Source organism: Plenodomus lingam (genome assembly GCF_022343315.1).
Source record: "Plenodomus lingam strain CAN1 chromosome Unknown contig_19, whole genome shotgun sequence".
NCBI lineage: Eukaryota > Fungi > Ascomycota > Dothideomycetes > Pleosporales > Leptosphaeriaceae > Plenodomus > Plenodomus lingam.
Window position 1 is genome coordinate 1,456,156 of NW_027093936.1, and position 27,305 is coordinate 1,483,460.

General features: G+C 44.0%; 9 protein-coding genes across 9 annotated transcripts; 7 read left to right on the plus strand and 2 right to left on the minus strand.

Moving 5' to 3' along the window:
- Positions 1 to 11,663: 11,663 nt before the first annotated feature.
- Positions 11,664 to 12,527, plus strand: IAQ61_004512 (uncharacterized protein; the record flags this gene model as incomplete). Its single annotated transcript, XM_003839113.1, has 1 exon — positions 11,664 to 12,527. The coding sequence occupies one exon, from the start codon at positions 11,664 to 11,666 to the stop codon at positions 12,525 to 12,527; it is 864 nt and encodes a 287-aa protein (XP_003839161.1).
- Positions 12,528 to 12,811: 284 nt separating this feature from the next.
- IAQ61_004513 (uncharacterized protein) lies at positions 12,812 to 13,792 on the plus strand (the record flags this gene model as incomplete). The annotated part of the gene is made up of 5 exons (XM_003839114.2): positions 12,812 to 12,840; positions 13,054 to 13,124; positions 13,177 to 13,264; positions 13,512 to 13,684; positions 13,737 to 13,792. 5 exons carry the CDS (start codon positions 12,812 to 12,814, stop codon positions 13,790 to 13,792), a joined length of 417 nt encoding a protein of 138 aa, XP_003839162.2.
- A 1,217-nt stretch (positions 13,793 to 15,009) lies between these two features.
- IAQ61_004514 (uncharacterized protein) lies at positions 15,010 to 15,318 on the plus strand (the record flags this gene model as incomplete). The annotated part of the gene is made up of 1 exon (XM_003839115.2): positions 15,010 to 15,318. The coding sequence occupies one exon, from the start codon at positions 15,010 to 15,012 to the stop codon at positions 15,316 to 15,318; it is 309 nt and encodes a 102-aa protein (XP_003839163.2).
- A 570-nt stretch (positions 15,319 to 15,888) lies between these two features.
- Positions 15,889 to 18,300, minus strand: IAQ61_004515 (uncharacterized protein; the record flags this gene model as incomplete). Its single annotated transcript, XM_003839116.2, has 4 exons — positions 15,889 to 16,521; positions 16,575 to 17,061; positions 17,116 to 18,208; positions 18,276 to 18,300. 4 exons carry the CDS (start codon positions 18,298 to 18,300, stop codon positions 15,889 to 15,891), a joined length of 2,238 nt encoding a protein of 745 aa, XP_003839164.2.
- Positions 18,301 to 18,868: 568 nt separating this feature from the next.
- Positions 18,869 to 20,792, plus strand: IAQ61_004516 (uncharacterized protein; the record flags this gene model as incomplete). The annotated part of the gene is made up of 2 exons (XM_003839117.2): positions 18,869 to 19,206; positions 19,266 to 20,792. Exons 1-2 carry the CDS (start codon positions 19,066 to 19,068, stop codon positions 20,790 to 20,792), a joined length of 1,668 nt encoding a protein of 555 aa, XP_003839165.1. The 5' UTR covers positions 18,869 to 19,065.
- Positions 20,793 to 21,765: 973 nt separating this feature from the next.
- On the plus strand, positions 21,766 to 22,336 carry IAQ61_004517 (uncharacterized protein; the record flags this gene model as incomplete). The annotated part of the gene is made up of 2 exons (XM_066096381.1): positions 21,766 to 21,939; positions 22,070 to 22,336. The coding sequence occupies 2 exons, from the start codon at positions 21,766 to 21,768 to the stop codon at positions 22,334 to 22,336; spliced, it is 441 nt and encodes a 146-aa protein (XP_065953699.1).
- A 1,862-nt stretch (positions 22,337 to 24,198) lies between these two features.
- On the minus strand, positions 24,199 to 24,423 carry IAQ61_004518 (uncharacterized protein; the record flags this gene model as incomplete). Its single annotated transcript, XM_066096382.1, has 1 exon — positions 24,199 to 24,423. The coding sequence occupies one exon, from the start codon at positions 24,421 to 24,423 to the stop codon at positions 24,199 to 24,201; it is 225 nt and encodes a 74-aa protein (XP_065953700.1).
- A 223-nt stretch (positions 24,424 to 24,646) lies between these two features.
- On the plus strand, positions 24,647 to 25,598 carry IAQ61_004519 (uncharacterized protein; the record flags this gene model as incomplete). Its single annotated transcript, XM_003839120.2, has 3 exons — positions 24,647 to 24,779; positions 25,047 to 25,191; positions 25,304 to 25,598. Coding segments are annotated over 3 exons (573 nt in total), but the record flags the coding sequence as incomplete, so codon positions are not given.
- A 93-nt stretch (positions 25,599 to 25,691) lies between these two features.
- IAQ61_004520 (uncharacterized protein) lies at positions 25,692 to 26,768 on the plus strand (the record flags this gene model as incomplete). Its single annotated transcript, XM_003839121.2, has 1 exon — positions 25,692 to 26,768. One exon carries the CDS (start codon positions 25,692 to 25,694, stop codon positions 26,766 to 26,768), a length of 1,077 nt encoding a protein of 358 aa, XP_003839169.2.
- Between the last annotated feature and the right edge of the window lie 537 nt (positions 26,769 to 27,305).

The following is a 27,305-nucleotide window of genomic DNA, read 5'->3' on the forward strand; positions in this document are numbered from 1 at the left end:
TACTAACTATTTATATAACCTAAACTAGGTATAGAAAGCTATTAAGGACTTATAACCTTCTACTATTCTAACTTTATAAAAGGTAGTATAAATATCTACTTTTATAAACTAACTTACACTAAATAGTGTGCGTAAAGTTTCCTTAATAAGTAGTAGTAGGTATTAGTCTAATATTATTATACTATTAAGCATCTAGTAATCTATATAAAGGCGCTAACCACCTAATAGCTTCTTTACTAGTAACACTAGAGCTCTAGCTATAGAAGAGCTTGCTTAGATCTAGCCCTTGTCTATTAATCTAGTAAGTTGTATTCTTAGTTCTAGCAATTAATTATAAGATATAGGGTATAGGGGACCCTATAGGGGGTTAGGCTAGGTTCTATCTAGGAGAGTTATTAACTAAATATAGTAATCTATACTACCTTAATAGGGTAGTAAACCACTTGCTAACTCTTTATTAAACAGGTCCCTAAACTCTTGTAGTTCTAGTAGCAACTTTGTCTTTCTAGTTTTATACTTAGGCTTATAGGGAACTATACTATTAGTAATATAGATAGTGTGTATATTAATAGGACTTCCCTTATTAACACTTCCTAGATATTTTATTAGGTATAAGTTATATATTACTTATAAAATATCTAGTATATTTATTATAAAAATTTGTACCTATATATCTTCCTATTAGGGTCCTTAATTTAGCAACCCTACTATAACTAAACCTAAGATAATAGAGATACAGGTAGGATATAGGCGTCTCCCACTCTCTTATACTACTATATTTCTTACCTTCCTAATTATTAATTTACCTTATAGAATATCTATAATAACGCCCTCTCTGCACAGCTATAGTCTGCCTAGTATTAGTTAATAGGAGAGATTAGGTACTATATAAGCTAAAAGCTAAGACCGCTAACTATCTAAATTATAGTCTAATACTACTAACTATAAAATTCTTGTACCCTTAGCAATTCCCTAGGTATATTATAAGGGTTGCGGGGGAATATTAATAAAGTTCCTACTAATCTATCTTGCTAACTTTTCCTTAACTGCACTAAAACACTAGCACCCTAAATTAACTATTACTTACACGTTCTCTACTCTACCTAGGAGGAGGGGAATAAAGAAAGGAGGATTATTTAGCCTAGCCTTAATATCTAGGGGACACTTAATAGCCTCTACTATTAATAATTCCTCTATTATAGTGTCCTCCTTATACCCCTAACTTAGCCTAGGGTTAGGGGTAGCTAGTTTCCTAAATTAGGGCCGCTTGCTAATACTATAACTATCTTAACACCTACTAGTTATAGTAATAGGGTATTAGGACATGCATATATAAAATAACTACCCTATCTATACTAGGTATAGACCTTTGCTAGTTTCTATATATTAAATAGGTCCTATAGGATCTAGTTAGGACGTAATATTAGCAGTTTAGTAGGTATACTTAATAAGGCTACTACTTCTACTATATTTGTGTTGCTATCCTAATCTAAGTTAGACTTCTACTAGGGTTCCTTAGACTTACTAGCCTAAAGAAAACCTAGTTCTAAAGAGGCTATTTTAATATCTACTGCAATTATCTTATATTCCTCTATAGCTACGTTGTAGTTTGTCCTAAAGACTCCCCTATTAAGGGAAACTAAGCGTATATAACTATTAAGAGATTACTAAAGTTATAAAAGCTTCTATTTATTATCCTAGTATAAACCTTCTAACTATATAAGGAGCTATATAAAATTTATAAAGAACTCTATAAAAGGCTAATTTTAGCCCTAATATAAGTATTCTAATATAACTTAGGCGCGCTCCTGCCTATAATAGTTGCTATAATAGAACACTAGGTAGTTAAGAAACCTGCTTATATCCTAACGCTTATATACACTATCCTTAAAGTATAGTGCTATAGCGCGCTAGACTATAGGTAATAACTAGGACTAAATATATATAAACCTTGCCTCCTTATCCCTAATAAAGACCTTATCTACACGTAGTTTAAACTCTATAGTTATTTACTAGGAGAAGAAGTTTGCCTTAGTGCTATTATATAGTAAGCTAACTAGGAAAGGTTTACAATATAAAGTAGGAGAGGGTAGAGGCAGTATATTATTAAACCTAGCGGGCTTAGAGGAGGGTTAGGATAGAATTTAATTGCGTATTTCCTAATTCTATTAACGTAGTATAGCTATTATAGTAAAGTCTTAAGCCTATTATTCTATTAATCTATAGACCTATTGTATTAGCCTTTCTACTATATTAGGTTGCACCTAGTTATTCTAAATATCTAGCGCGTCTATCTCTTATTACTATTATAGTATATTTAGAAGAAGATACTAAAATATTATAGACTAGCCTTAAGGGAGAATACAATAAGCGTTAATAATAGTATTTAGTATCTTAAAGGAGAGGTAAGCCCTTAGCGCCTTTTTATAGGTGTGTAATGTGTTTGCTTAGTAGTAGTGTTAGACTTGGTCTGTCTTGTATTAGACCTAGGCTTAGGCATAAGCCTAAGCCCTTTACATTAACTATTATCTATATTATTATAACACTTTTATATTTCTTAGTAGTAGTAGCAGCGCTCTTATATAGTATAAGTAGGGGAAGACTTAGTTAATAAGTATAAATAGTAGTAGTAGTAGTCGTAGTAGGATAAGGGTAGTGCTTTAATAGTCTACTAATATATAGCACCCTAGGCCTAGGGAAAAATAAGTATTAGAATAAATATAAGGGAATAAGGGAAAATTAATACTAATAATAAGAGTCTTAATAATATAGGTAGTATACTTAGTAGCACTTTTAAGCTTATTAATATAAAGGTTAGTTTAGGCCTAAGTCTTATTTATACGCTAGTTAATATATAAGAAGGTAATACTAGTAGTAGTAGCAAGCTATATAATATTATTATTACTATAACTACTATATAAGGGCGTAATAGTAGACTAAAGTAGAAATACTAGAGCACTAGTAGTAGATAGGATAATAGCACTAAGCTAATACTAATTATAGGCGCGTAAGTAGGTAGAGGAAGTAAGTAAAGTAATAGTATTATTAGTTTAGGCCCTTAATATAAGATCCTTAAACTAATAGTAGAGCTAGTAGAATTATAGTATAAATAAGTAGTAAGTAACTTTAGTAGGTTTTCCTATAAAGGTCCTAAGGGTCCCTTTCTTTATAATATAGAGGCAACCCTCCTAGTAACTATAATAAAACTAAAGCTAGTTATAGAGAGCTTAGTAGATATTAGGATTATTAGTAAGAATAGCCTCTAACCTAGTATAGGTCTTATAACTATAATAGTAAGAGTTATATAAACGCCCTAGATATAGTTAGAACTTACTATAAAGAATATAAAAATTTAGAAGAACTTACTACTACCTTCCTAATAGTTATACTTACTAAAGAGATAGAATTAGTTAATATACTAATTATAAGGAAGTAGCTTTATAAAACTACTATTATACTCCTTATTATCTAAGTTACTAGAAATAATAAAGCTACTAAGTAACTAGGTCTAGGGAGATATATACTAGGTAAAAGGTTAGTATAAGAAGTATTAAGAGAATATTAGGAGTATACACCTTATCTTAGTAGGCCTAGTATAGGGTCTAACTACCTTATAGTAGATCCTTACTACTAGCACTAGTAGTAGTAGATAGGGATATAATAAAGGTAATAGGGGCTAGATTAATAGAAGAAAGAGTAGAGATAGGGCTAATTAGTAAGGAAATTTAGTTATATAATAGAGTAAGTTTAGGAAATTTATAGTAGGGTAGGATAGCTATATTAGAACTTTTATAGTAGGGTACTAAAATAAGAGTATAGATATAACACACGTGTACTACTTAATATATAGGCCTATTATAAATTAGGAAGGAATATAAAGATATAATAATAAAACCTAAAATATATAGTAATAAAGCCTAATATAGATTATAGAGGATAAAGATATAACCCTAAACCCCTAGAAAGATAATTTTATAATAGTTTATAGGGAAGGTTAGGGGTATATAAAGGGCTTAGGCTTATACCTAAGCCTAGGCCTAATATAAGACAGACTAAGTCTAACACTACTACTACTAAGTGAACACACTGCACACCTATAAAAAGCTATAGAGGTCTTACCTCTCCTTTAAGATACTAAATACTATTATTAACGCTTATTATATTCTCCCTTAAGGCTAGTCTATAATAGCTAGGATAATATTCTTCTTATAATATAATAACTTAGGTAGGTAGGGTATCTAAAAGGTATCCTATATAACTTAAAGGTATATAGGATCTCCTACTTTATCCTACTAACCTAATAGGCGTGAGTAATGTTAACTACTCTCCTATATACTACATATCGTATTTGTAACAAGGTAGGCGCCCTGCCTGTGAAATGAATACTACGTCATCTCCCCTGCCTGTACCACTTGGCCATGGTCCAAAAGGTACGCACGAGAATACTTAAGCTAAGTGTTGCAGGAGGGATATTAACCGGATCACGGAGCATCTTGATCTGATTAATCCCGATCAATACCCCTGTACGACCCACTATCTGATTAACTGCTAGCTTACTGCTAAGTGCCTAATAAAAAGTAGGAGCTCTAGTAAGGAAGGTTTACTAATTATTCACCTTCTAGTAAGGGTAGCTGAAGCTCTATATATATAAGTCTGATTGTAGTAGATACAATCTAATAATCTATCTCCTAAATTATTCCTAACCTTAGTAATCTAAATTTCTATAGTTATAAGCCTAGTTCGCGCTTTACCTTATTAAAGATTGTCCTATCTATTTAAGCGTATTGTTTAACTTAGACACTAAGCTAGCAAAAGCTTTACTCTTTTGTTATACTATTTCTTAAGCAAAAGCTTACTTATTACTCTTCTACTATAAGCGACTAAATCCTAAAGGGGGATATCCTACTTACTAGATTAACTAACTAGCCTACCTAGTATATTTAATTTAGATACTATGCCCTAACTAAAGGGATCTAGGTAGAGGTAGACCCTAAGGCTCTAGATGCTAAAAACCACTTTAAGAATAAACCTATTAAGCCTAATATGCTAATAGATATTGCGCTATCTAATATAACAAGCAAGCAGTATAAACTCTAAATAGCTTAGTACTAAGCCTGCTTATTAGATTAGGTATTAAAGTTATTAGTAATCTAAAACCTTTTTATATAGGTTAATAATATAGTAGATTAAGGGATCCTTACCCTAGCCTATATAGAGCTTGTTAATTAAGGAAGAGTAACCCTCTAAGCACTTATCTAAGTGCTCTACAATAACCTAGCGCTAACTAACTTAAGCGCTGCAACACTAGCAAGATTGCAGTATAAAGCTTATCTTACTAAGGCAAAAATAAGTAGCTAAGACGCTAATTACTAGCAGAAGGAGTGGATAATCCTGTATACGCAAGCTAAGGTATATAACGTTCCTAATATTAAAGGATAGCTTATAGTATAGGATTATCTTAAAGCTCTATCTACTAGGATCTTACTAGATTAGGGTTAAACTATGTTTTAAAGGATTATTAAAAAGTTAGTAATAGGAGAGCTAACTTATAACCTCCTATAGGTTACTAAGATCTATTTATTACTTCTCTAAGAAAACAATATAAGATTAAGCTCTAAAGGTCCTAGAGTGTTTGCAATAATAGGAGCTCTACCTTCTAATTAACTAAAGAAGGAGTCTTTATACCTATGCAGTAGATCTTACCTATAGAAACCTCCTAAATGCAAAAATATTATTAAAGCTTAGACTAATATAGGTAATAAGCTTACTACTACTTAATAATTAGAGATTAAGAAAAAGATTAATAGGAATTAAAAATTTAAAGAGTTAAGAAAAGCTCTAATTAAGTCCTATCCTATTAATTAAGATTATAGTAGTAAGGCAAGCGCGATTACCTATCTAGGTAGTATCTAGGCGGCACTAATTAACCCTATATTAATAGTAGAGAAAACAAATAGGATCTATTTAACTATAGACTTTAAAGCTTACGCTCTATTAAAGAGCACTATCTTTAATAATAGGGGTGCAGTGCACCTAGTTAATAATATAAGCTACCTAGAAGAAAGCTTGTTTAGATTAGTTAAATATAAGATAGTTAAAGCAGGAACTTAAGCTTTTCTAATCTTAGGTAGAGGGACTAGAGTGATCCCTAATACTCTTAATAGACTAAGAGGTCTAAAAATAGAAGATTTAGTACTTACTAATATAGTATTAGTAGAAGGTTTTTATGTAAATATTATATTAGAAGCTTGATTGCTTAAAGCAGGAGTTTAGTTCCTTAGGCTAGATGCTACCTTATAGTTTAGATTATTAGGAAAGAGCGTTGTATTAGCTAAGTTACTGCGTAAGTTTAACTTAACTTTCCTAGAATATAAGCCCTCTACCCCTTATTAAATAATCTAAAGCATAGTGCCTAAATAACCCTAATAATCCTAGACGACTTACCTAAGACACGATAGTAAGGAGCTTTAGCACTAATAATTAGGCTATTTAGGACCTAAGGCGCTTAAAGCTCTAGTTAAGTTAGTAATAAATATTAGGATTAAAGGAACTCCTAGGAGCAAATGCAAGCACTACGCTATTATATATGCCTAATAGGTTATATTAAGATAACTAAGGGAAAGATTACTACGTCTATACTACTAGGTATTATAGGATCTATTTAATATGCTAATAGGTATAGCTTACAAGCAATAGATCTTAGTATTAAAGTGCAACTACTTAGGAAAGCTTTATACCTATCTACTGCAAGCTAAAAACCTTAATAAGATTATGTAGGTGTTTAAAAATTTCAAGAGCTTAATACTTAACTAATATAAGCTTAGCATAGTTAAGATTATGCAAGATAATAATGTTATAACGCTCCCTTAGTATAGCGAATCTCGCTTTTAGATCTAGGCAGATAATAATAGTATTAAAATTAAGAGCTTACCTGTATATACCTATAAACCTAATAGAGGAGTAGAAAGAGTAGGGCAGGAGATTATAACAAAATTAATTAAAATAAGGATTAGTGCTAACCTACTAATAAAGCTCTAGCCTAAAATTATTAAAGTAGTGACTTAGCTCTATAATATAAGCCTGTCCTATACTTACAATATAATATTACCTAACAAAGTGCTAGATTATTAGTTTACTAGATATTTTAGGTGGTAGCAACTAGAGTAGATAAGGGAGGCAACTACTAATCTCCGCCCTAATTAGAGTAGAATATACGCCTATAGCTATTAAGCTTACCCCCTTAATAGAGATTAAGCAGCTAGGCGTTATAAGAGGGTTTTTAAGGTGAACCCTTAGGGTTATATTAGATATCTAGTAGGATATAGAGCATCTAATATATATAGGATATAGATCCCCTTACTTAATTAGATTATTATAACGCGGAATATTACCTTTAATAAGGATCTTTTCTATAAAGAGAAAGATCTAGAGCAGCTTTAATAGTTAGAGGCTTAAAAGATAGTTAACGTTATTAGCAAAGATAAGATCCGCAATACAGGAGAAGCATATAAAGAGCTTAATATCTTTAATTAGCTTTGTATTGTGGCAGAGCAATATAAGGAGTCTAGTAAGCAAGGAGGACTAAACCTAGCGTAGGAGCTAGGGGGTAGGGTAGAGCTAGAGGAGGTAGATAATTAGGCTAGCTAGCCTAGTAATTTATAACCCCCTAAGCAGACACCTCTAGCGTGGGTACTAAGCACGGCCAGCTTAGCACAAAGGATCTATATAAAGTCCCCTAAGCTAATAGGGCTCTAAACTCCTAAACTAACACTAGAACTAAACTTTAGTACAGGAGACAAAGGATCTATACAGGTTATAGATTAGGGTCTTACTACCTAAGATAGTAGTAATCTAACTTACTTTAACACCACAATAGGTAGCTCCTAGGAAAGACCTAGAGGGGAGAGTGCTATTAGTAGGTTACTCTATAAGAGCACGGAGATAGGTAAGGGCACCCTATCTAGCTCTTATAGGGGTAGTAAGTAGAGCTTCTACCTACCTACTTTAGGACTAAATTCTGTATCTCCTATAGATCCCTTACAAGCGGCACCTAGAGCTCCTAGAAGAAGTAGAAAACCGCAAGTTAAAGGACTGCTACTAATGCGTGTTAGTAAGTAAGCTTAGGGACAGGACCCTAATAAACTACTAGGAGGCTCTATAAGTATAGGGATATACATAGTAATAGATCTATTAGATATAGATCTAATTAGAAATCCCTTGCATAATCTTTTAGTATATCCTAAACTAAATACTACAATCTACGCTATAATTGCAGTAGTAATAGGGAGCAAATCTCCTAAAAACCCTAAAAGGAATACGCACTAGGACGCTCTACAAAAAGAGCTAAAATAATAGAAGGATCTCTATAACTACTAAATAGGACAGCAATTTAGAGACGCAGCATATAAAGAAATTAATACTCTACTAAAAGCTAGTACCTAGGAGGAGATTAATAGGCTAAATATAGAAGAGCGTCTACTCCTACTTAAATAGGTGTTTATATACAAGCTTAATTAGGATAGTTACCTAATTAAGTGTAAAGCAAGGATAGTAGTAAGAGGAGATCTATAGCTTACTAACTTAATTTATTTAACCTACGCAGCTACCCTAGTAGCTTAAACCTTTAGGACTATAATAGCTATTAGAGCTAAGTTTAACCTTAAGATATATTAATATAACGTTGTTAGAGCTTTCCTTAATACCTTAAGGGATTAACACCCTATAGTTATCTACGAGCTACCTAAAGGATATTAAATACCTAGGAAGTGCGTTAAGCTTAAATAAGCTCTATATAGACTAAAAGACTTACTATTATTATAGTATAATAAGCTCTTAACTATACTCTAAGAAAATAAGCTTATTGCTTCTAAAGAGGAACTATGCCTATTCTTTAATAGAGATTGTAGTATCTTGTTAATATTCTATGTGGACAATATCCTATCACTCTATTACTAAAACTACGCAAGCTAAGCTTACAAAGTTATCTAAGCTCTAAAGCAAAGATATACTATAGAAGAAAAGGGACCTATAAGCTAGTTTCTAGGGGTAAGAGTAATCTAGGATAGAAAGAGATAGATAATAATGCTTGTTTATAATAAATATATTAACAAGATTGCAAAGAAATTTAATCTAGTAGAGATAGGAAAATTCCCTGCTATACTACTATTAAGTAAAGATATTAAAAAAAGCATAGGAGAAGCCACTAAAAAAGAGATTAAGGACTATTAGGAGCGCGTTAGATTAATCCTTTACACCTTAATTATAGTGCGCCCTAATATTACCTATATAGCCTCCTAGCTCTCCTAATACCTTACTAACCTATCTAAATAACACTTTAATATAGTTAATTAAGTAATTATCTATCTATACTAAACTTAATACTAATTAATCTAATATAGGAATAGGGATCTAAATAAGCTTATAATATATAGTAATGCGTTATTTACTAATAATATTAATACTTAGCAATTATTATATAGATACCTTATCACGCTCTTTAGAGGACCTATTATTTAGAAGGTAGCTTAATAAGTAACTATTACTACTTTAACTACTAAGGCAGAGCTTCTTGCGCTTAAATAAGTAAGTAAAGAAGTAATAGCGTTAAAATACTTTTTAACTAAAATATACCTTACTTTAGATACTACCTAGATAATTAATTATAATAATTAACAAACTATTAGGTTAGTAGTAAGTAATAATAAAAGGATTACTACTAAGCTGCGCTATATAGATATTTAAAATATATAGCTTAGATAAGAGTATAAAAAGGGATCTTTCTATATTACCTACCTACCTACTAGTAATATACTAGCTAATAGGCTTACTAAAAACCTAACTATATAATAATTTATAAGGTTTAGGGAGTACCTAAAGTTATATAATAGTAGAGTATAGATTATATAGTATTAATTAAAGTAAGGTAGTATATAAGATCTATTAATATATAATATAAGAATAACTAACTATAGCCTACCTCTCTATTATTAACTAGGTAGCTTCCTTAAGGAGCTCTATTACGCGCGTAAAGCGTGCCTTAGAGTCTATAGGGAGCTACCTAGGTTACCCTATCCTAGGATCTATAGGGGGAACCTTAGAGGAGCTAGAGTCCTTATCTTCTAATAAGGAGCTCTAGGCACCCTTAGCTATAGAAGTAGCCTTACGCGTAAGCTTAGTAGTAGTAGTAGCAGCTTTTACTAGCTCCTGCTATTTAGCCTTACTCTCCTTAAGGAGCACTAAGACCCTCTACTTCTTATCCTTAAGAAGGTCTTAGCTCTTACCTACCTACTTTCTTACTAGGAAGGATAGTATAGAATATTAGGTAAGCTTAAAGCTATTAGTTTATTAGTATAAGATCTTACTAAGTATTATAAAGGAAAAATTCTTATATAGATTATATATATTAGGATATAGCTATACCTAAAGAAGCACTACTAGTACTAAGTCCCCCTACTAGAAGAGTTATAGCACTTGCTATTAGACTTATTAAAGAGTGTAGAGTGTAGATAATTTAGATAAGTTTTAGTATAATAAATACTAGGCTCTCTATAATAGGAGGATCTTAGGGTCTCCTTAGGAGCTAGAGAGGGAGTAGGAGCGGGGATATAAGGCGGGGTCTAGGGAGGAGCAGGAGCTAGAGTTAGAGCTAGAGTAGTAGGAGCTAGAGTAGAAGCGCCCTTCCTTAGCTTTATAATCTTAGCTATAGTAGTAGTAGCTATATACTTAGCTACTATATACTCTATAATAGCCTTACGCTTAGTAGTAGTATACTCTTCTTTAGTAGTAGTAGCTTTAGTAACTATAGCTTTAGCTATATAGGAGGTAATAAGGGTAGTATAGGTAGAGTAAGTATAAGTAGTAGGTTTTAACTTTAACTAAGATATAGGTTAGTAGGGATATAAGTATAGTTTAGATCTTTAGGGTTATATAATCTTATAACTTAAGCTATAGTAAAGATTATAGTTAGGTAGATAAAGTTATAGAGCTTTATCTAGATAATATCTACGCGTGTAAGCGTAGGCTAAATAAGAAAGGCGCGCTAGTTAGTATCTAAAGGGTAAGCTAATTTAACCCTTTAGATATATAACGCTCTAATTAGCTATACTACCTACTAACTATAAGCGTAACTATAATAATAAAAGATTTACCTATACCTAGGGGGTGTGTTATAGAAGGGATATTAACTAGATTATAGAGTATCTTAATCTAATTAATCCTAATTAATACCCCTATATAACCTACTATCTAATTAACTACTAGCTTACTACTAAGTGCCTAATAAAAAGCAGGAGCTCTAGTAAGGAAGGTTTACTAATTATTTACCTTCTAGTAAGGGTAGCTAAAGCTCTATATATATAAGTCTGATCGTAGTAGATACAATCTAATAATCCATCTCCCAAATCATTCCTAACCTTAGTGATCCAAATTTCCACACTAAGTAATCCTCGCATAGTATAATATATATATCTTAACAGATAATAGTGCTAGACCCTAGCGCTAACCCATGAACCTTGTTCAAGTCTAGCCTAGGCATCTAGTAAGCGCTAGCTATTTTAGCCTAGCCTTGTTACAGTATTAACTTCTATAAATACTTGTTACTTCTACACTACACAAAGCCCTAGACTAGAACGCGATTAATCTTCAGTATCCGTTTATTCGAAATCATGCCTACTTTACCTGCCTGTCCCAACGATCTGCATCACCCCACAACAACGCCTGACACGAAGGCACTGCCACGCATACTTTGTTTGCATGGAGGGGGTGTTAATGCTGCAATCTTCGAAGCGCAATCCCGAGGCCTTATTCGCCATCTACAACATTCCTTCCACCTCGTCTGGGCTGATGGGCCATTCTTCTGTGACCCGCACCCTGATATTATCCCAGTATACAGTTCCTACGCACCCTTTCGGAGATGGCTAAGGTGGCTTCCTGAGCATCCAGAGATTGACACAGAGAGCTGCATTGAGGAGATTGGTTACTCCTTGCGATCTGCGATAGTGGAAGATAATCGGCTGGGTTTTACAGGTGAATGGGTAGGCTTGATGGGTTTCAGTCAAGGGGCTAAGCTCTGTGCAAGTCTACTGATCGAACAGCAAGCAAGAGAAGAGGAGGCGAAAAAATCAGGTGAGGCCATTCAGCCTAGCTTGGTTGGGTTTTCAGATTGCATTTGGAGGTTTGGTATCTTGCTTGCAGGCAGGGCGCCCTTGAGCAATCTGCACCCGGATCTACTCGAAAGCGACGCACTGGTCAATGCAGGCGATCTCTCCGAAGGATTTCAGTTTAGCGGAGAGGTGCATGTGCACGCGAAGCTGAGGAAGCCTACACTTCATGTCCACGGTATGGCGGATGCTGGATTACATCTCCACCGACGGCTGTTCCACGAATACTGTGAAGGTGGCACAGCTACATTAGTTGAGTGGGAAGGCGCGCATAGAATACCGCTGAAGAGCAAAGATGTTATGCGTGTGGCCACCGCAATATACGATATGGCGGAGGTAGCAGGAGTAGAAGTGCATAGGACGACGTAAACACAGCAATATCTTGCCTCTACCACGCCCTATGCTGACCTTTCATGGACTGTTTATTTTAGAATTGGTTGCACTTGTACAATAAATCTGAATACAACAACATCTGAGTTGAGTGTCGGGCGCTCGATGACATCGTCTCTCAGTCACGAGGGATACACGAGCGTATTGCCACATCCCACCTGTCGCACTTTGATTGCGAACTGTTACCGGTACAAGCCTTGACATCCCCTACCTTTTTTTTTTCAACAACTACATGTGGAGATCTGAAATGTGTGGACAGACTCATGCTCAGGGGATCTAATTCCTTGGGAGAGTAAGCTTATCCCAGGGTCAACGTGTTTCTCACATTGATCTCACCCAACACCAACGCGCGAGTGAAATAGTAGTACTCTGTCAAGCTACCATTTCGATCAGGTCTAGGCTAGTGTGGATATTTCAGCCGTTTGCCAAGTGTGGCGGCTGGGTAAGACCACGTCATCCACCCACAGTACCACACGGGGTGTCCTGAGTTGCTTTCATTCGCCAGCATTGTCGCCAAGGAATTTATCGAGATTCTCCATGAGTTTTTGAGACGCGAATCAACGGGATTTGACAAAGGTATCCTGAAAACACGACGCCAATCACCGTAGGCGATTCTGATTTCATGTAGACGTCAAGGCTGGAATGTGTATTCATCTGTCGCATGTCCGGCCTGAAGGAAGTCATGATGTAATAGGTGTGTCTTGTGGACATCGATGGTGAGGTCCCCGGGGGCAGTTGTTGCAGACACCGAGAGTCGACCCAGATATCCTTGGACAGAGGTGCTCTCCGCATTGGTACATGAATTATTGATGACGAAGTACCACATCATTGGAGATAATGAGACTATGAAGCTGTCATCGCCGTCACGATCCAATTATGAAGGAAATGTCAATGATGCCTATTGGCTCACTGGGCCCATCGAAGGGGTAGTATAAATCCGATCGCAGGAATAACTTTTAACAGTGAACATTACAACCATTACTACGATCAACCCTACGAGTCTCTCTTCACACAGATCTATCAAAATGCAGAACCAACACGGACAAGGCATATCACACGCTGCTGGCGAATCAAAGGTTCCTGGAAAAATTCAGGAGCAGGCACCCGTCGGCTTGGAGAAGAATCTGCCCAACAAAGTATGGCAATTTAACCTTTCTACGACTTGCTTCATTGCTGACCAAATCTTAGATTCACGATACGGGTTCTTCACGAGACGGGCCACAAACGAACATCAGCCATGCTAAAGGTGGGGGTGAAGCCTCCATCGTCCCCCAGAAACTCCAAGAGAAACTCCCCGAGAGCATCGAGCGTGCCGTTCCCAACGCGATCCATGATACTGGTGACCAAGGTGGTCTCCATCGGAAGCAATAGATATTCTATCGATACTGGAAATGCGAAAATTATGATGGAGGCATGCAACATATGCATCGCTCATATGATTACAAATAATGGGATATCCAATTTCTTCTACTAAACAATTCTACCAAAAAATTTGAATTCCATCATGTTTAAAAAAGGCGGTAGCACTGTAACGTTGGTTGAAAGTATTTTTCTACAGCCAAACCTCCTGATGAATTTGCATACGAAAAACATCGAATAGTCTAAGAAGACACTCTCACCGCCTGCGAAATGGTAGGATCCATAGTATAATCAAGAGAATCCTGCGGAAGTACGTTCGTCGCTTTGTTAGGTCGAAACACGCCATTTAAAGGAACAAATCTCTGTTATTTTTCCTAGATCAAGTTGTAACACAGAGGTAAAAAAAAGGATAAAAAAATTGAATGCCAGAAATGCAACCTGGCCCATCTCCGCCTGTTTTACTAAACACAGGTCTAAGATTGAATTAGTGTGCGTAATCTGTGTTGATCTTGCGCTGGGAGATCAGTTCGTCGACGCCATGATACAACACAGCGTTCTTCTCTCACGTCTATACTCGAAGGAGAGATCATACCGCAAAAACTTCGCGAATAGAGCACCGAGACAGCCAGCTTGAATAGACAAGACTACAATTGGGCGGAGTGCATGTGTGCAATTTCCGTGTGAGTCGGACTCGGCATCGCAGTAGAGTTGAGGAGGCCAGGGAGGAGAGTGCCAACAGTCTCTAACCAGGCAGTACTCTGTCTCATGCGCTCGGGTAGTCTGAGTATCATGTGATTTGCCACTACTACATCCTGGCTGTTTTGATGGCACAAGATAAGTAACGTGATCCTCAAACTAGCCGAGATTACTAGTAGTGGTTCGCCGCGATGGCAGATAGATCGTCCGTCGTGATCAGTTCGGAATGGCAATGACTCGTGGTTGGAACATCTACAAATGTATCACCTGTGTAGCGCGTATTGCCGAACAAGCCCGGAGGCCGGGCAGCCTTGACCTATGTTGTGGATCGAAAGCAAGCATGGCGAAGGATCATGGTTTTACATTCACATGGTCACCTACATGATTTGTGAGGAGTTGACTCTTCATGATGACTCAAATATTTGTAGCGAAACACGGAACTGTTCGAGCAATCTTGCGCGGGAAGAGATCCATGGTTTTGACAGAGTTATGGCGTGGTGAATCAGCTATGCGTGATGAGTGGCGAGCCATTTTAATGAGTATTGACGACAAGACTGTCGAGCAAGCCTCGAGGCTTGCGGAAAGTATGGTATATAAGTTGCATTCGGGCCTCGTGCACATGGTTCTGCACCCAGTCATTCCTGACAATATCTACTACGAAAACGTTGAAGGGAGCAACAAGGACAGGTCGAGATGGGAAACAGCCATTGCGTAATCATAACTATACCATCCACTCAAGAATCATCGCATAGTCTGAGACATTAGTGTGGAAGAAGGCAAGGACGGTCGATCCCAGCACACTGCAACGTATTTGGTCACAGAGATGCCCGGGCATAACAATAACGTCGAATCCTCGGTTGCATGTTGAGGTGTCTTATTTTGAAGATCGAACTCTAGTGCGCGACAGACAAATCCTTCCTATAGCACGAAATTCTCAAGAGCTTCGTACTGCTCATCCCATCGGGGTACAGATATCGTCATCACATAGCCTTTCTCTCTCTTTACACTGTTGGCCCACGCGCCGAGTATTGCACATACAAAAAAAATGGACAAGGTTCGACCGCCTACATCGGGGGGTATATTTATCAAGCCAGAGATGAGGGTCAAGAAACGCCGATGGAATAAAAGAATAGCTTTGCTAATCGCGAACATGCAAACCTATTCGTACGACACCAGTTGAAAATGCAAGAAGAAGAACCTACAGAACATGGCCTTCATAATGTAACCAGATGTCCTCATGGTGAGTATTATACCGTCACATGGCTTGATTGAAGCCCGAGAGGAACTATCGGCTGAATAGAGAGCTTCCAACACTAATCTTCCCGAGACCATTGTGCTGTGTAATCGGAGGCCGAGAAGCGTCTGGTCGACCTGTGCCCAAAGCGCTAGATGCTGCTGCAGATGGACCTGCGTTCAAAGGTTGCATGCCACCAGCGGCCCATCGATGACCGACATGCTCGTCAGGTTGGTCAGTATTGAGTACAGCCGGACTCGACATGACACCGTAGGTCTCCCTACCCAGGATTCCCACTGTGCGAGAATTCGGACCAGGTGTGCCCGCATATACGGTATGATCAATAGGCGGTCGCTTCATTTGTAAGACAGGAGACTCGGACTCGCCGATCCGTCCGTTGAGCTTATGCGTATTAGAAGACGGTGGGTTCGAATTAGCTTCGATGGTCGATGCCGAACCGTTGGGTGCAGTCAAATCAGCCATACGTCGTTGTCCAGCAGGTGTTTGATAACTTGAGATGCGGGATCCATCTGCAGGAAATCGCGTGTCTTGATGGGAAGGATGCCGTGGATTGGCCCAAGGTGTACTTTGCAGAAATTGCTCTTCAGCGGCAGCCTCGTCGGCAGTGCTCAGGCGATTGTAGGTACGAAAAGAGGGAGGCGGTGCTGGGACACGCGTTGCAATCTGCAACGTCGAATCAGCTGCTGGCTCTGATGCAGCACTTTCAGCAAACTTACCTTCATAGCTCGCATGTCCTGATCGATCTCAGCTGGTCGCGCAGGACTGATGTCCGGTGCCGCTGGGAAGCCAACATATTTAGCCACTCCAGAGAGTATTGATACTTCGAGATTGTAGGCAGTTTGTTGTCGAATTTGGTCAGAACGCTTCTCCGGGAGTTTGATCATGTACTCGGTCTCGTCACAGCCTAGCTGGCGCCGGCCCCGTTGAAGCTCGAATACGCGCTGGTTGCATTCTTCAAGAATCTCTTCCCGTCGATGTCGTACAGTCTGGAAGTACTGACTGTGCATTTGATGGCGTTCAGCCGCGGTGATGATTTCGAGGTTCTTCTGCTTGTATTCTTGTAGCCTTGCCTCATACGCGATCTTGTCAGCACGTCGATCGTCTATACACTTGACCATGGCAAGGTATTCTGGATGAACGCAATTTGGCTGCCTGAGCATCTCCATTTCCCGTTCGAGCTGGGCCATTTGCTCGTCACAGAGCCTACATGCTGTCAGTAAAAACGAGCCAGGTCAAGAGTGCGCAGTATCTACGGACTTTTCACGGAACAGCTTGAACTTCTTCTCAATCTCAGCAAGCTTGTCAATGGCCTGTTTCTTCTTTGCGACTTCATCATCGAGTACGGCATCGTGGTCTTCCTCAGCATCACCATCGCCCTCCGCGTCGTGAGCTTCGACAGCTTGGAGTGCTTCGTTGTAGGCATAGTTTGGATCTTCCATTTTGCGCTTCCCACGGCGGCCACCCTTGCGGGGCTTTGTGTGCTTCGCGACAGTAGCCAGTTCGGTGACGGTTTGGGCGGCAAGGCTGGCCTGGCGCTCCTCCAGTTCAAGCTCCTCATGGGCAAGCTGAGACAAATGCTCTTCAGCATTTTCCAATTCATCCTGCACATGCTGTTGCTCTTGGTGGTTCGCTGCGGCTTCAGCCAGGCCATCCAAGGCTGAGTTCTTTGTGGTGCTACTGCGCTTTCGCGCAGGCTCGTCTTCCTGCTCATCTACAGGGGTACCCTCGGCACTAGAGCGTTTCCTCTTGCTACCAGTGAAGAGGCTCGCGGCTTCTGCAGCCGCAGCTAAGGACAGCGAGTGGAGTGGGTTGTCCTCTTCGACTGCTTCGCCGATTGTGGGCTCCAGGGCAGTCGCCGAAGGTGTTTGGGGGGCTGACTCGCCAACTTCAACTGTCTTGGTGTGTGCAAGCTTGCTTGGTGTGCGAGTGTACGTGGGCTCGGAGAGTAACGAGTTATCGATGGTTACGCGTGCGAGTTTTCGTGGTGTGTTTTCTAGGCGCTCCGTCTCGGCTTCTGAATCATCATCGTCCAGGTCTATGACGGTGGCCGGCCCCGGGGTGGCGTCGGACTGGTCGTCTGAGGGTTCGCCAATGTCACTAAGACTGCTAGATCTGTTGTCGGCAGCAGCGTCGTCATCGTCGTCGGGAGTGGTTGTCGCATCGACTGCCAGAGCCTCGGCCAGCGCGGCTGTGGGAGGAGCCGTCAAAGTGGACAACATGGCGGCGGCGGCGGCTGTGTCAAGCTCGACGGCGGGCGCAAGTCGCTGTGTCGGGGCGACGTGGCTCGCGGGCGAGGATATGGGCGAGGGGTCGGGGCGGCTGTGCGTCGCCGTGGGCTCAGTATGTGTGACTATGAAGGCCATTAGCTCGAGCTCAGCCATGGCGGCGGCCGGGACCATGGATTGACGACGACGTACGGCTGGCCTGCTGATGCGCGCTCATTGTGTGCGCGCTCCCGAGCAAAACTGCGTCGACTCGCGTGCCGTGTCGAGACTGGGGGGCCGGCGTCGTGGGGTGCAGCGCGCGGGAGTCTTCAGCATGGGGGCATGGGTGGGCAAGGCTGGGGGTCGAGAGAGTGAAGGTGTTGGCGGGCCTTTGGGGTGGGGGGAGGGGAGTTAATGGCGTAGGTGAGGAGGAAATGGGGAGAATGGGGAGGGGAGGAGGGGGGGACGGGAACAGCTGCTGGAGATGGACGAGGGCGATGGAGGAGGTGTTGTGGGCGTGGGTGGGAGACTTGTGCTGCTCCACAGGCCGGCGGGACGGACAAGGCTCAAGGGCAAGTCAAAAAGTCAGAGCCGCAAGCTGGGGGGGGGTTGAGAAGTTGGGGATGCGGATGACCTTCTCCTGCACCAAGCGTACCAAGCGCACCAACACAAGCAGCACCAGTTGGCCAGGCTCAGGCCTTAGACTTCTTTTCTGGCTACATACCCAACAGTACTTACTTTTGACTAGGTACTTAACTTACATAGTATGTAGTACTAAGTGCATGCTCACCGCCTGTGTTTCTGCCATGGGCCAAGCTCCCCCGAAGCAGCCTAGTCCCTAGACCTCGCGCGCCGCCCACTCCGACAAGCGCAACCAATGGTCTAGTCTGGCAATCCTCGACCTTGTTTTTTTTTCTCTTCTGGCTGATGTTCCTGGCGATAAGGCAGAACGCGATTCACCCACGACCCAACAAAAGTGGTCGCAACTGGATTCACAATCGCAATGGGCAAACCAAACGGCAAAACAAACATCAAACGCCCCGCAAAGACGGCATCGTCGCCCATGAAGAACAACGCCAACAGCCTCATCTCAGTGGACAGAACAGCATTCGACCCGACGCTAGCCTCGCTGTTTGAGACAAGTGTGCGTTTTCCTCACTGCGCGCTGTGCTCGTCGGCGGTTATCGCTAACAAGATATTCAGGCTGGTCCTGTGCAGGCACCGCCCAAGTCACGCTACAAGGACCTCGTGCCAGCGAAGCCATCGAAACCCTGCCAAGGAGCAGAAAATGACGAAGAATTGAGCTCAGCTTCCGAGGGCTTACCATCGGACGATGACGATGAGAACGCCGAGGAGGACGAGGAGCACAGTGATGAGGATAGTGCCGTGGACAGTGCCGTGGACGACATAGACAGCGATGACGCCTCGTCCATGCATGGTACCGATGCAGAGCACTTGGAAAATGAGGCTGCTGTGGCCAGAATGCACGTTTCGGCACGCCGTGGCGCCTTGGAGAAGCAGCCCAGCAACAAACGCAAGCGGACGGGCGAGGAGGAAATAGAGGACACATACATGCGCAAGGTCGCGCGCGAGGAAGAAAAGGAGGAGGAGCAACGGCAGAAAAAGCGCAAGACCAAGACCGCTGCATTGCCCGCCAAGGACGATGCTTCTGACAGGTCGGACAGGATTGAGCAGCCGCTTGCAGTACCACAGCACGAGTCACTCATAGGAACTACAGACAAGGAGTCATCCGAGGTCGAGAAAGCCTCGCGCACCGTCTTCCTCAGCAACGTCTCCTCCGAATGCATCAATTCCAAGGCCGCCGAAAAGGCTCTCAGAAAGCATCTCGAGTCCTTCCTTGTCGATCTTGCCGACAACAATCCGCCCCACAAGATCGAATCTATCCGATTCCGCTCTACAGCTTTCGCCAGCTCTCTTCCCAAAAGGGCTGCCTTCGCAAAGAAGGAGATCATGGACTCGACCACCAAGAGCACAAATGCGTACGCTGTATACACCACCAAGGTCGCAGCTCGGGAGGCTGTCAAGAGGCTCAATGGCACACTTCTTCTGGACCGCCATCTTCATGTCGACTCCGTCGCCCACCCTGCAAAAGTAGATCACCGTCGTTGCGTTTTTGTTGGCAATCTTCCGTTTGTTGACGACAGAGAACCCGCCTCTACAGATGAGAAGCCCAAGAAGCCCCGACCGTCTTCCGATGTCGAAGAAGGATTGTGGGTGCATTTTGCCAAAGCCGGCAAGATCGAGAGCGTCCGTGTAGTCCGCGATGCTCAGACCCGCATTGGCAAAGGTTTTGCCTACGTTCAATTCGTTGACGAGAATGGTGTAGAAGCCGCCCTCCAACTGAACGAGAAGAAATTCCCACCTTTACTCCCACGTATCCTACGCGTGACACGATGCAAAGCTGAGAAGAAAAAGGACAAGACTCGTGCGCCCCCGCCAACCAAACTACTCAGACCCGGAGCCAAGGGTGGTTATGTGGCCAAGTTGACGGGAGAGCAGAAGTCCATGCAGGGTCGTGCGAGATCCATGTTGGGCAAAGTAGCAAAGGCGCAGACGAAAGAAGGCTTCATTTTTGAGGGCCACCGTGCTAGTGAAAAGCAAGGCAAAGGTGGTCTGAAGTTCAAGGGAAGTGGTGGTGCAAAGAAAAAGGGGCCGAATGGTCGGAAAAGTCGCAGCGCAACATGGAAGAAGACTGGTGCGAAGAAGTAAACACGCGATTGATCTCGAGAACTTTTTCACTTATCGTTGCGAGCGTTGGAAGACTTATACAACAATGGCCCAGTCTTTTTTGAGTCCAACATTCGCATGGCACCGGCCGGTGCCTCTTGTCGCACGCCGCAAGACCCTTCTCCGTCGCTCGAGCCGAGTGGAGAAATGTACGCTTGGAAAATTCTATAGCATGGTCAAGTGCGTGTCCAGCATTTGGCTGCTTAAAAGGTCAGATTATGTGGAATGGATCATGTTAGTGCTTTGCTCAGTGATGAAGACTCGAATAAAGTACACAAAGTACCTGGATGAGAAGCAACTACCAGTCGACATGGAAGGTGGGTACGCGACAATAGCCTCGAATCATTCCTTGCCTTCTTTTCCCAGCCCAAACAACCAAGCAAACAGAGAGAGGTTGTGAGGTGGTAGCAAATCGCATAGGGAGATTGGACATTTGGACTGTATTTGGTAGAGACGGTCGATATGGCGAAAGTTGGGTCATCTGATTGGGAATGGTAGCAGGGACTGGTGTCTGATATTGTGAAGAGGTAATTACTCACTTGGACATTGATTGCATACGACATGCACGCCATCCAAGACGTTCTTCACCAAGGCCAAGGCCAGCTTGAAATGTGTGTAAGCCAGGTAAGCATAGAAGTTGGCTCGCTGAAGCTTACTGGGAGGACGTCGCGTGGGGGGTCAGTAAGCTGATAGCCATGCCTCCTTGGATTAGACAGCGTGAAGTAGTCTTTGGAATGATAGGGTTTGCAGCTTGCAGCGCCCAGACGAAGTAGGTTATAGGGCAAATGCACTCAAACCCAATGTCCCCTTGACACTGTGAAGAAATGTGTGACCTCACAACGCGGCTGGACCAGAAGGACGGGTTGGTGCGGAACAGGACAAGAGATGACGCAGGATCACGGATGGTGGCTGCACTAAGAGGGGGGAAAACTGGCGAGGCGAGGCTGCAGCCGTCATGTCGCAGGCGGTAGGACGGTACTGTACAAGCGACAAGGAGCTGAGCAAGGAGCAGTGTTGTGATCTGCAGCTCCACATGCGCCTGGTTCATGGACGCAGCACGCGCCATGTCGACGATCACCAGCGTGAGCCTGGGTTCAAGCAAGCACACGCACGCATGATGGATAGCTGTGTGTGGAATTCCCCAAGGTGCACAACAACGTGCACAACAACCGTCGCTCGTTGTCATGCGATTCTGAGACGTGGTCGAGACAGCCACTGAGCCAGTGGCAGCGACTCAGGCTAGACGCAAATGGGCACAGCGGGACAGCGAAAAACAAGAGAGAGAGAGAGAGAGAGAGAGAGAGAGAGACGAGACAGCAGGTTCCAAGCCCGAGGTTGAAGCGCACGGCTGTACTCTAGGGCAAACTGGATGGTATGTACTATACGAAGGTGCACACCCATGGTTCGGTGGCCATGGAGACGTCCTCATCCTCATGGCTATCCCAGGCATCCCAGGCATCCCAGGCATCCCAGGCATGCCCAGAGAAGCTGGAGTTCCGGTCGGCAGCGCCGCTGTGCAACTGTGACAAGACGGCCGAGTGGAGAGTACGGATGCTGCGGGGAAAAAGTTTGCTGTGTCTGCGAGCTGACGGTACCCTGGAGTGAGGAGTGCGCGCTACCGTTTCGGCCGGACCGGCAAAGGGGATATTGGGGACGGGAGGTTGCTCGATGTGGACAAAGCCTTGTGAGTAAGCGGTGGAGGCCAGTTACCAGCATATAAGCGGCCAGAACTTGCTACATCTTAGGTAGGTTACTCTATGTAATATAAATCTGGTAATTTCAAGTAGCATTTAGCCACTTGATTAGAGTAGTAGAGTAAGCCTACAGTACACTAATACTACCTAGCAGCACAGCCTCTACAGGTGAAGGAATAAAGTAATCGTACAAAGGAAAGTCTCATGGAACTTCAAGGCTAACGTAGTGTTACTGTGTACCTATATTGTTGTTGATAGAGGGATATACCTATTCTTATGCACATGCTTCTTGTAAAGGGATGCATCTAGTTATTAGGTATAATAGAAGAATGCATTGGGTTAATATATTGCTACTGGGATAGAGAGGCCTATTTGTACTTTGACAAGCGTGTACTACTATGGTAGGCAAGCGTCTTTTCCACAATGCCAATGCTGCCCTGGCCCGTTAGCGTGGTTGGGCTTTTGCTTTCAGGAGGGTGGCTTGTTTGGCTATGTAGGTACATATGGTACTATGGGTACGCGCCCGGGTGTTTTAGGGCATGTGGCATGTGCGAGTGCGAGTGCGAAATGGCCGTGGGGCTGTGGGCCATGGACCTCCATTTCGCGAGCGTTCACCTTGGAAGTGTGGAGGATGCGATGGAATGGCTTGGAGGAACGGGTGTGGACGCGACGCGACATACAAATACCATGTGACGAGATGGCGGCGGCGGCAGGTGTGAAGCCAAGAAGGGAGACGGCCAACCTTGCCATCCTGTGGTGTGGGAAGGAGCGATCGGACTCACTCAGCGTTGTTGTGGGTGGCTTTGTCTGTTGTTTTCTCTGCGTCATCTTCCCAGCCCGCCGTCGGAAGGCGCGTCCTGTTCATAGCATACCGGTACCGGGACAGCAGGCAGCAGCTACCGAGCCACTCCACTCACTGTTGTAGTCCTGTAGCGTATATAGAGTAGAGTACATACGGTACATAGTACTTGGCTACCTGTTCTTCAATTCACTCACTGCCTTGTTCCTAGTGCGTGCCGTGAGCTCTCTACCTACAACCACACCATGCAGCCTACACAGTGCACACTGCACAATCAACAGGTAACAGCCGTGATGCGTGCGCGGGTGTGTGGGTTGCCTTTTGTGGGTGGCCAGGCCGAAAAAAGCAGAGGGCCAGGCGAGGCGCTTATTGGGCTAAGATCCTTGTCTGGCCGGCCGTGCCTTTTTGCATTTTGGAGCCAGTAGAAGAACCCAGGTGCCCGTCCCCGTCCGTCCTCCAATCCTTTTCCTCCATTCCTCTCCCCTCCCAATCATATCTGCATCGCACACGGCTTCCCAGACTAGCCATCCATCCTCGACCCTCCTCCCCCCCCCCCAAATCACGAGTCTTGCACCACCACGCCCTGCTCGTGGCCTTTCGCACGTCAAACAACCACACGCCGCGCCGCTGTTGTGTCCTGCCTCTGGTGCGCCTCCACGCCAAAGCCTGCTGCCTGTCTGCCTGTCTGCCAGCTAGCTGCGAGCACGCGCCTGTGAGACATTTCGAGAGCTGTCGCTTTGTGCGTGTGTGCGTGTGTCAGCGTGTGTGGTGTGGTGTGTGTGTGTGTGTGTGTGTGTTGTGTGGTGTGTGGAGTGTGTGCGTGTCTGCCTCCTGCCCGCCCGCCCGCCCGCCAGCCAGCCAGCCAGCCAACAAATCAACACGAGTCGCGAATATCCTATCCCTCTCCACCCGTGACCTCACCCTCCTGCGGCAGGGCCCTGCCCATCAGTAAGTGCGTCTCTAGCATTGCAATCCATCGTCGCATCTTGACTTTTTCCTGCATCGCCCTCAACTTCTTGGATCGCTTCATGCTGTTGATGTTCTTTGCTGCGCGTGTCGGCGCACCCGCGCACGCCCGCCTGTCTCCCGTCTCGCTGCGCGCCTGAGGCTGGCTCTCCATGCCATCACGTTCGCAGTCCAAACGCTTCCTCCATCTCCTGCGCCTCTTTACTTACCATGTCCTATCAGACAAGAGCACACACGGCGCCTCGGAGTAGAACCATCTTGTAGTGCCCTCTCTACCCGCTCCTTGGGACCCCACGGCTCTGAGCATAGTCAGCTGCGACGCTGCAACGCTGCGACATTGCGACAATATATAGCTGCACCGTCTCTGGTCGCCCTAGACTAAGATTACAGAGCTGCTGTCTGACTTCGCTTGGACTGCACCACCCATACGCCAGCAGCGTCATACCGCCGGCGCAGCATCAGACGCAGCCCGCGATTGCGACGTGGACGTGCTGCCGCTGAGTAAAGTCGGTAAGTGTGCTCCCAGGCCTGCATGAACCTGCATTGCCAACGCATCACCTCCAATCGCCCGCCCGCCAGCACATGCCCACCCTCGCCCTCCTCCAATTGCTCATCTTGCCCGTCCCAAACTAGCTGACGGTTACTCTGAACAGTGTAGACAACTTTCCGCCTTCATTCCTAACTGGTGAACCCTTACAACGGCTTCTGTCTCCACACGGCGCGGCCCTCTAGACTGCGTCTTCATCCTCACAAGCCCCTCGTAATTCACCGTGCAAGTGCACCGCCCTGGATCTACGTCGGCCTCCAATCACCACACTCGCGCCTCGAGACCTGCACTGGACCCAGAACCGTGCACCTCTCTAGCGATTTCGCCTCAAAGCGTGGCCATTGACAACGCATCAGTCATCGGCCCTGCCACAACGTGACCCTGCCTAGCTATTGCGCTCTATCCAAGATCCTCAATCGATCAGCAAACAAGATCGCACTCAAGGTGCCCTTTAATCATTCGCGAGACCGACATATCCCCAATCTAGCATAACGACATCCCAGCGACAACCATCCTCCACAAGTCCAAGGACTGTCGACCATCGTCTCATTGGCAGAGTGCTCATTCTGCATCAGCTCCAGCCTACAGGCATCCAACCAGGCGCTTCGGCTCCACTCCGCAAGTCGCGTCTAATCCTCAACTCCATCATATCTTTCGACGGTGCCTGTTCCAATCGCAGTCCTCGCGCGCAGCTTTGCCGCCGCGGCTCACCTACTTGCAGAACACCCTTTCACAAGGACCAATACAAGTACACTCGGTCTGTGTGTTTGAGTGGCGCCTGAGGTGATACTCGATACCACGCCGCCTCCAGTCGCGTACTTTGAGCTTGCCTCTATTGCTCCTCAGTATAATTCGACGCTCTGGAGTCATTCAAGATGACCGACTACGCGCAATACCAGCAGCAACCCCACCACGGGCATGCCCCCGGGCATATCCAGAACTATGGCGGCGCCCAGAACCCAGCTGCGGGCAATTCCTCCATAACTTCTCCCACTCAGCAACAAATGCAGTATCAGCAGACGTCGCCAATACTGCCATCGCAAGGCTACGGCCAAGGTGGGGCCCCACATCCACAGCACCATCAACCCATGGGTTACGCACAACAGGGCTACATGCCCGGCTTGCATCAACAGTACATGTCACCAACTCAGGCCGCCGCGATGGCGACGGCGGCAGCAGCGGGCCCACAGGCAGGATTCTACCCTCAAGACGGTATTCCTGGTCAGATGGCGCAGGACCCTAGAGCTTCGCCTCGCATGTCGGGTGGTCAGATGAAAGGTGACGGCCGAGTCGCCCCCCGATCACCTACAGCCGTCTCAAATACCATGTCAAATGCACTACCATCACAAGTGCAGCAGATGACACCAAGTCAGCTGCAGCAGCGACGTATGAGCACGCAAATCAGCAGTCCTGCGATGCAGCAACCGCAACCGGTTATGAATCACGGTGGACCTAGGTCTTCCATTCCCAACATGTCGCAGCAGCCTCCACAACATCAGCAATCACCCGAGCTTGTTTCTGGTGCGCAGCCAGAGGAGGCGCCACTCTATGTCAACGCCAAGCAGTTTCATCGCATCTTGAAGAGACGCCTTGCCCGCCAAAAGCTTGAAGATGCTTTACGTTTGACATCGAAAGGTCGTAAACCCTATCTTCATGAATCCAGACACAACCATGCTATGCGCCGCCCGCGTGGTCCTGGCGGTCGATTCCTGACCGCCGAAGAGGTGGCTGCCATGGACGCTGGGAAGGGGATTGACGGCGAAGATGGCAATAAAGAGAATGCGTCCATGTCATCGAAGGCTGGCAGCTCTGCCCCCAAGCGCAAGGCTTCCTCTACGCAGCTAAAGACAACGCCAAACAACAAGAAGAGCAAAGCCGGTGCTGCGCAAAGACAAAGCACGAGTGAAGAAGAGGAGGATGAAGACGATGACGACGCAGAGGATGACGGCTAAAGGTCTATCTTTGGTCTCGATCCTTTCCTTCGATGGTTCAATCTTTACATCCTTTAATCTTGACTTTTGACAATCGGGAAGCTCCCTTTGGTTTGATGATTTACGAAGCGAGTGCTTTTGGGATTCCCGGTAGCGTCTGCATGCTACCCTGTTGTCCAAGCCGTGAGCCCTATGCAACTAAATTGTCTTCCTCAAACGTTGGATTGGGTAGCATCGTAGCATAGGTATGCCCGGTTGGGACAATCGGAGCATCGGCCTTCATTCTGAATCCATTGCGGATTACGCTTGTTGCTATACTCTGGAAGGGCTGCTGTTTCTCTTCCACTATGGTCCCTGGACATATCTTGATTTCTCCAATCGCTTTTGTTTTCTCTCTTTTTTCCCTCTGTTTTTTTCTACTTTTTTCAAGGCTGTACTCCCAATACCCACATTCGCTACTTGTTGCGGCTGCACATCTGACCACAGGGCTTGAGATGGTCAGTGGGTTATACTAGAAAGGGTCCTCCTTCATCGGACGAAAATCGATACCAATTTGTG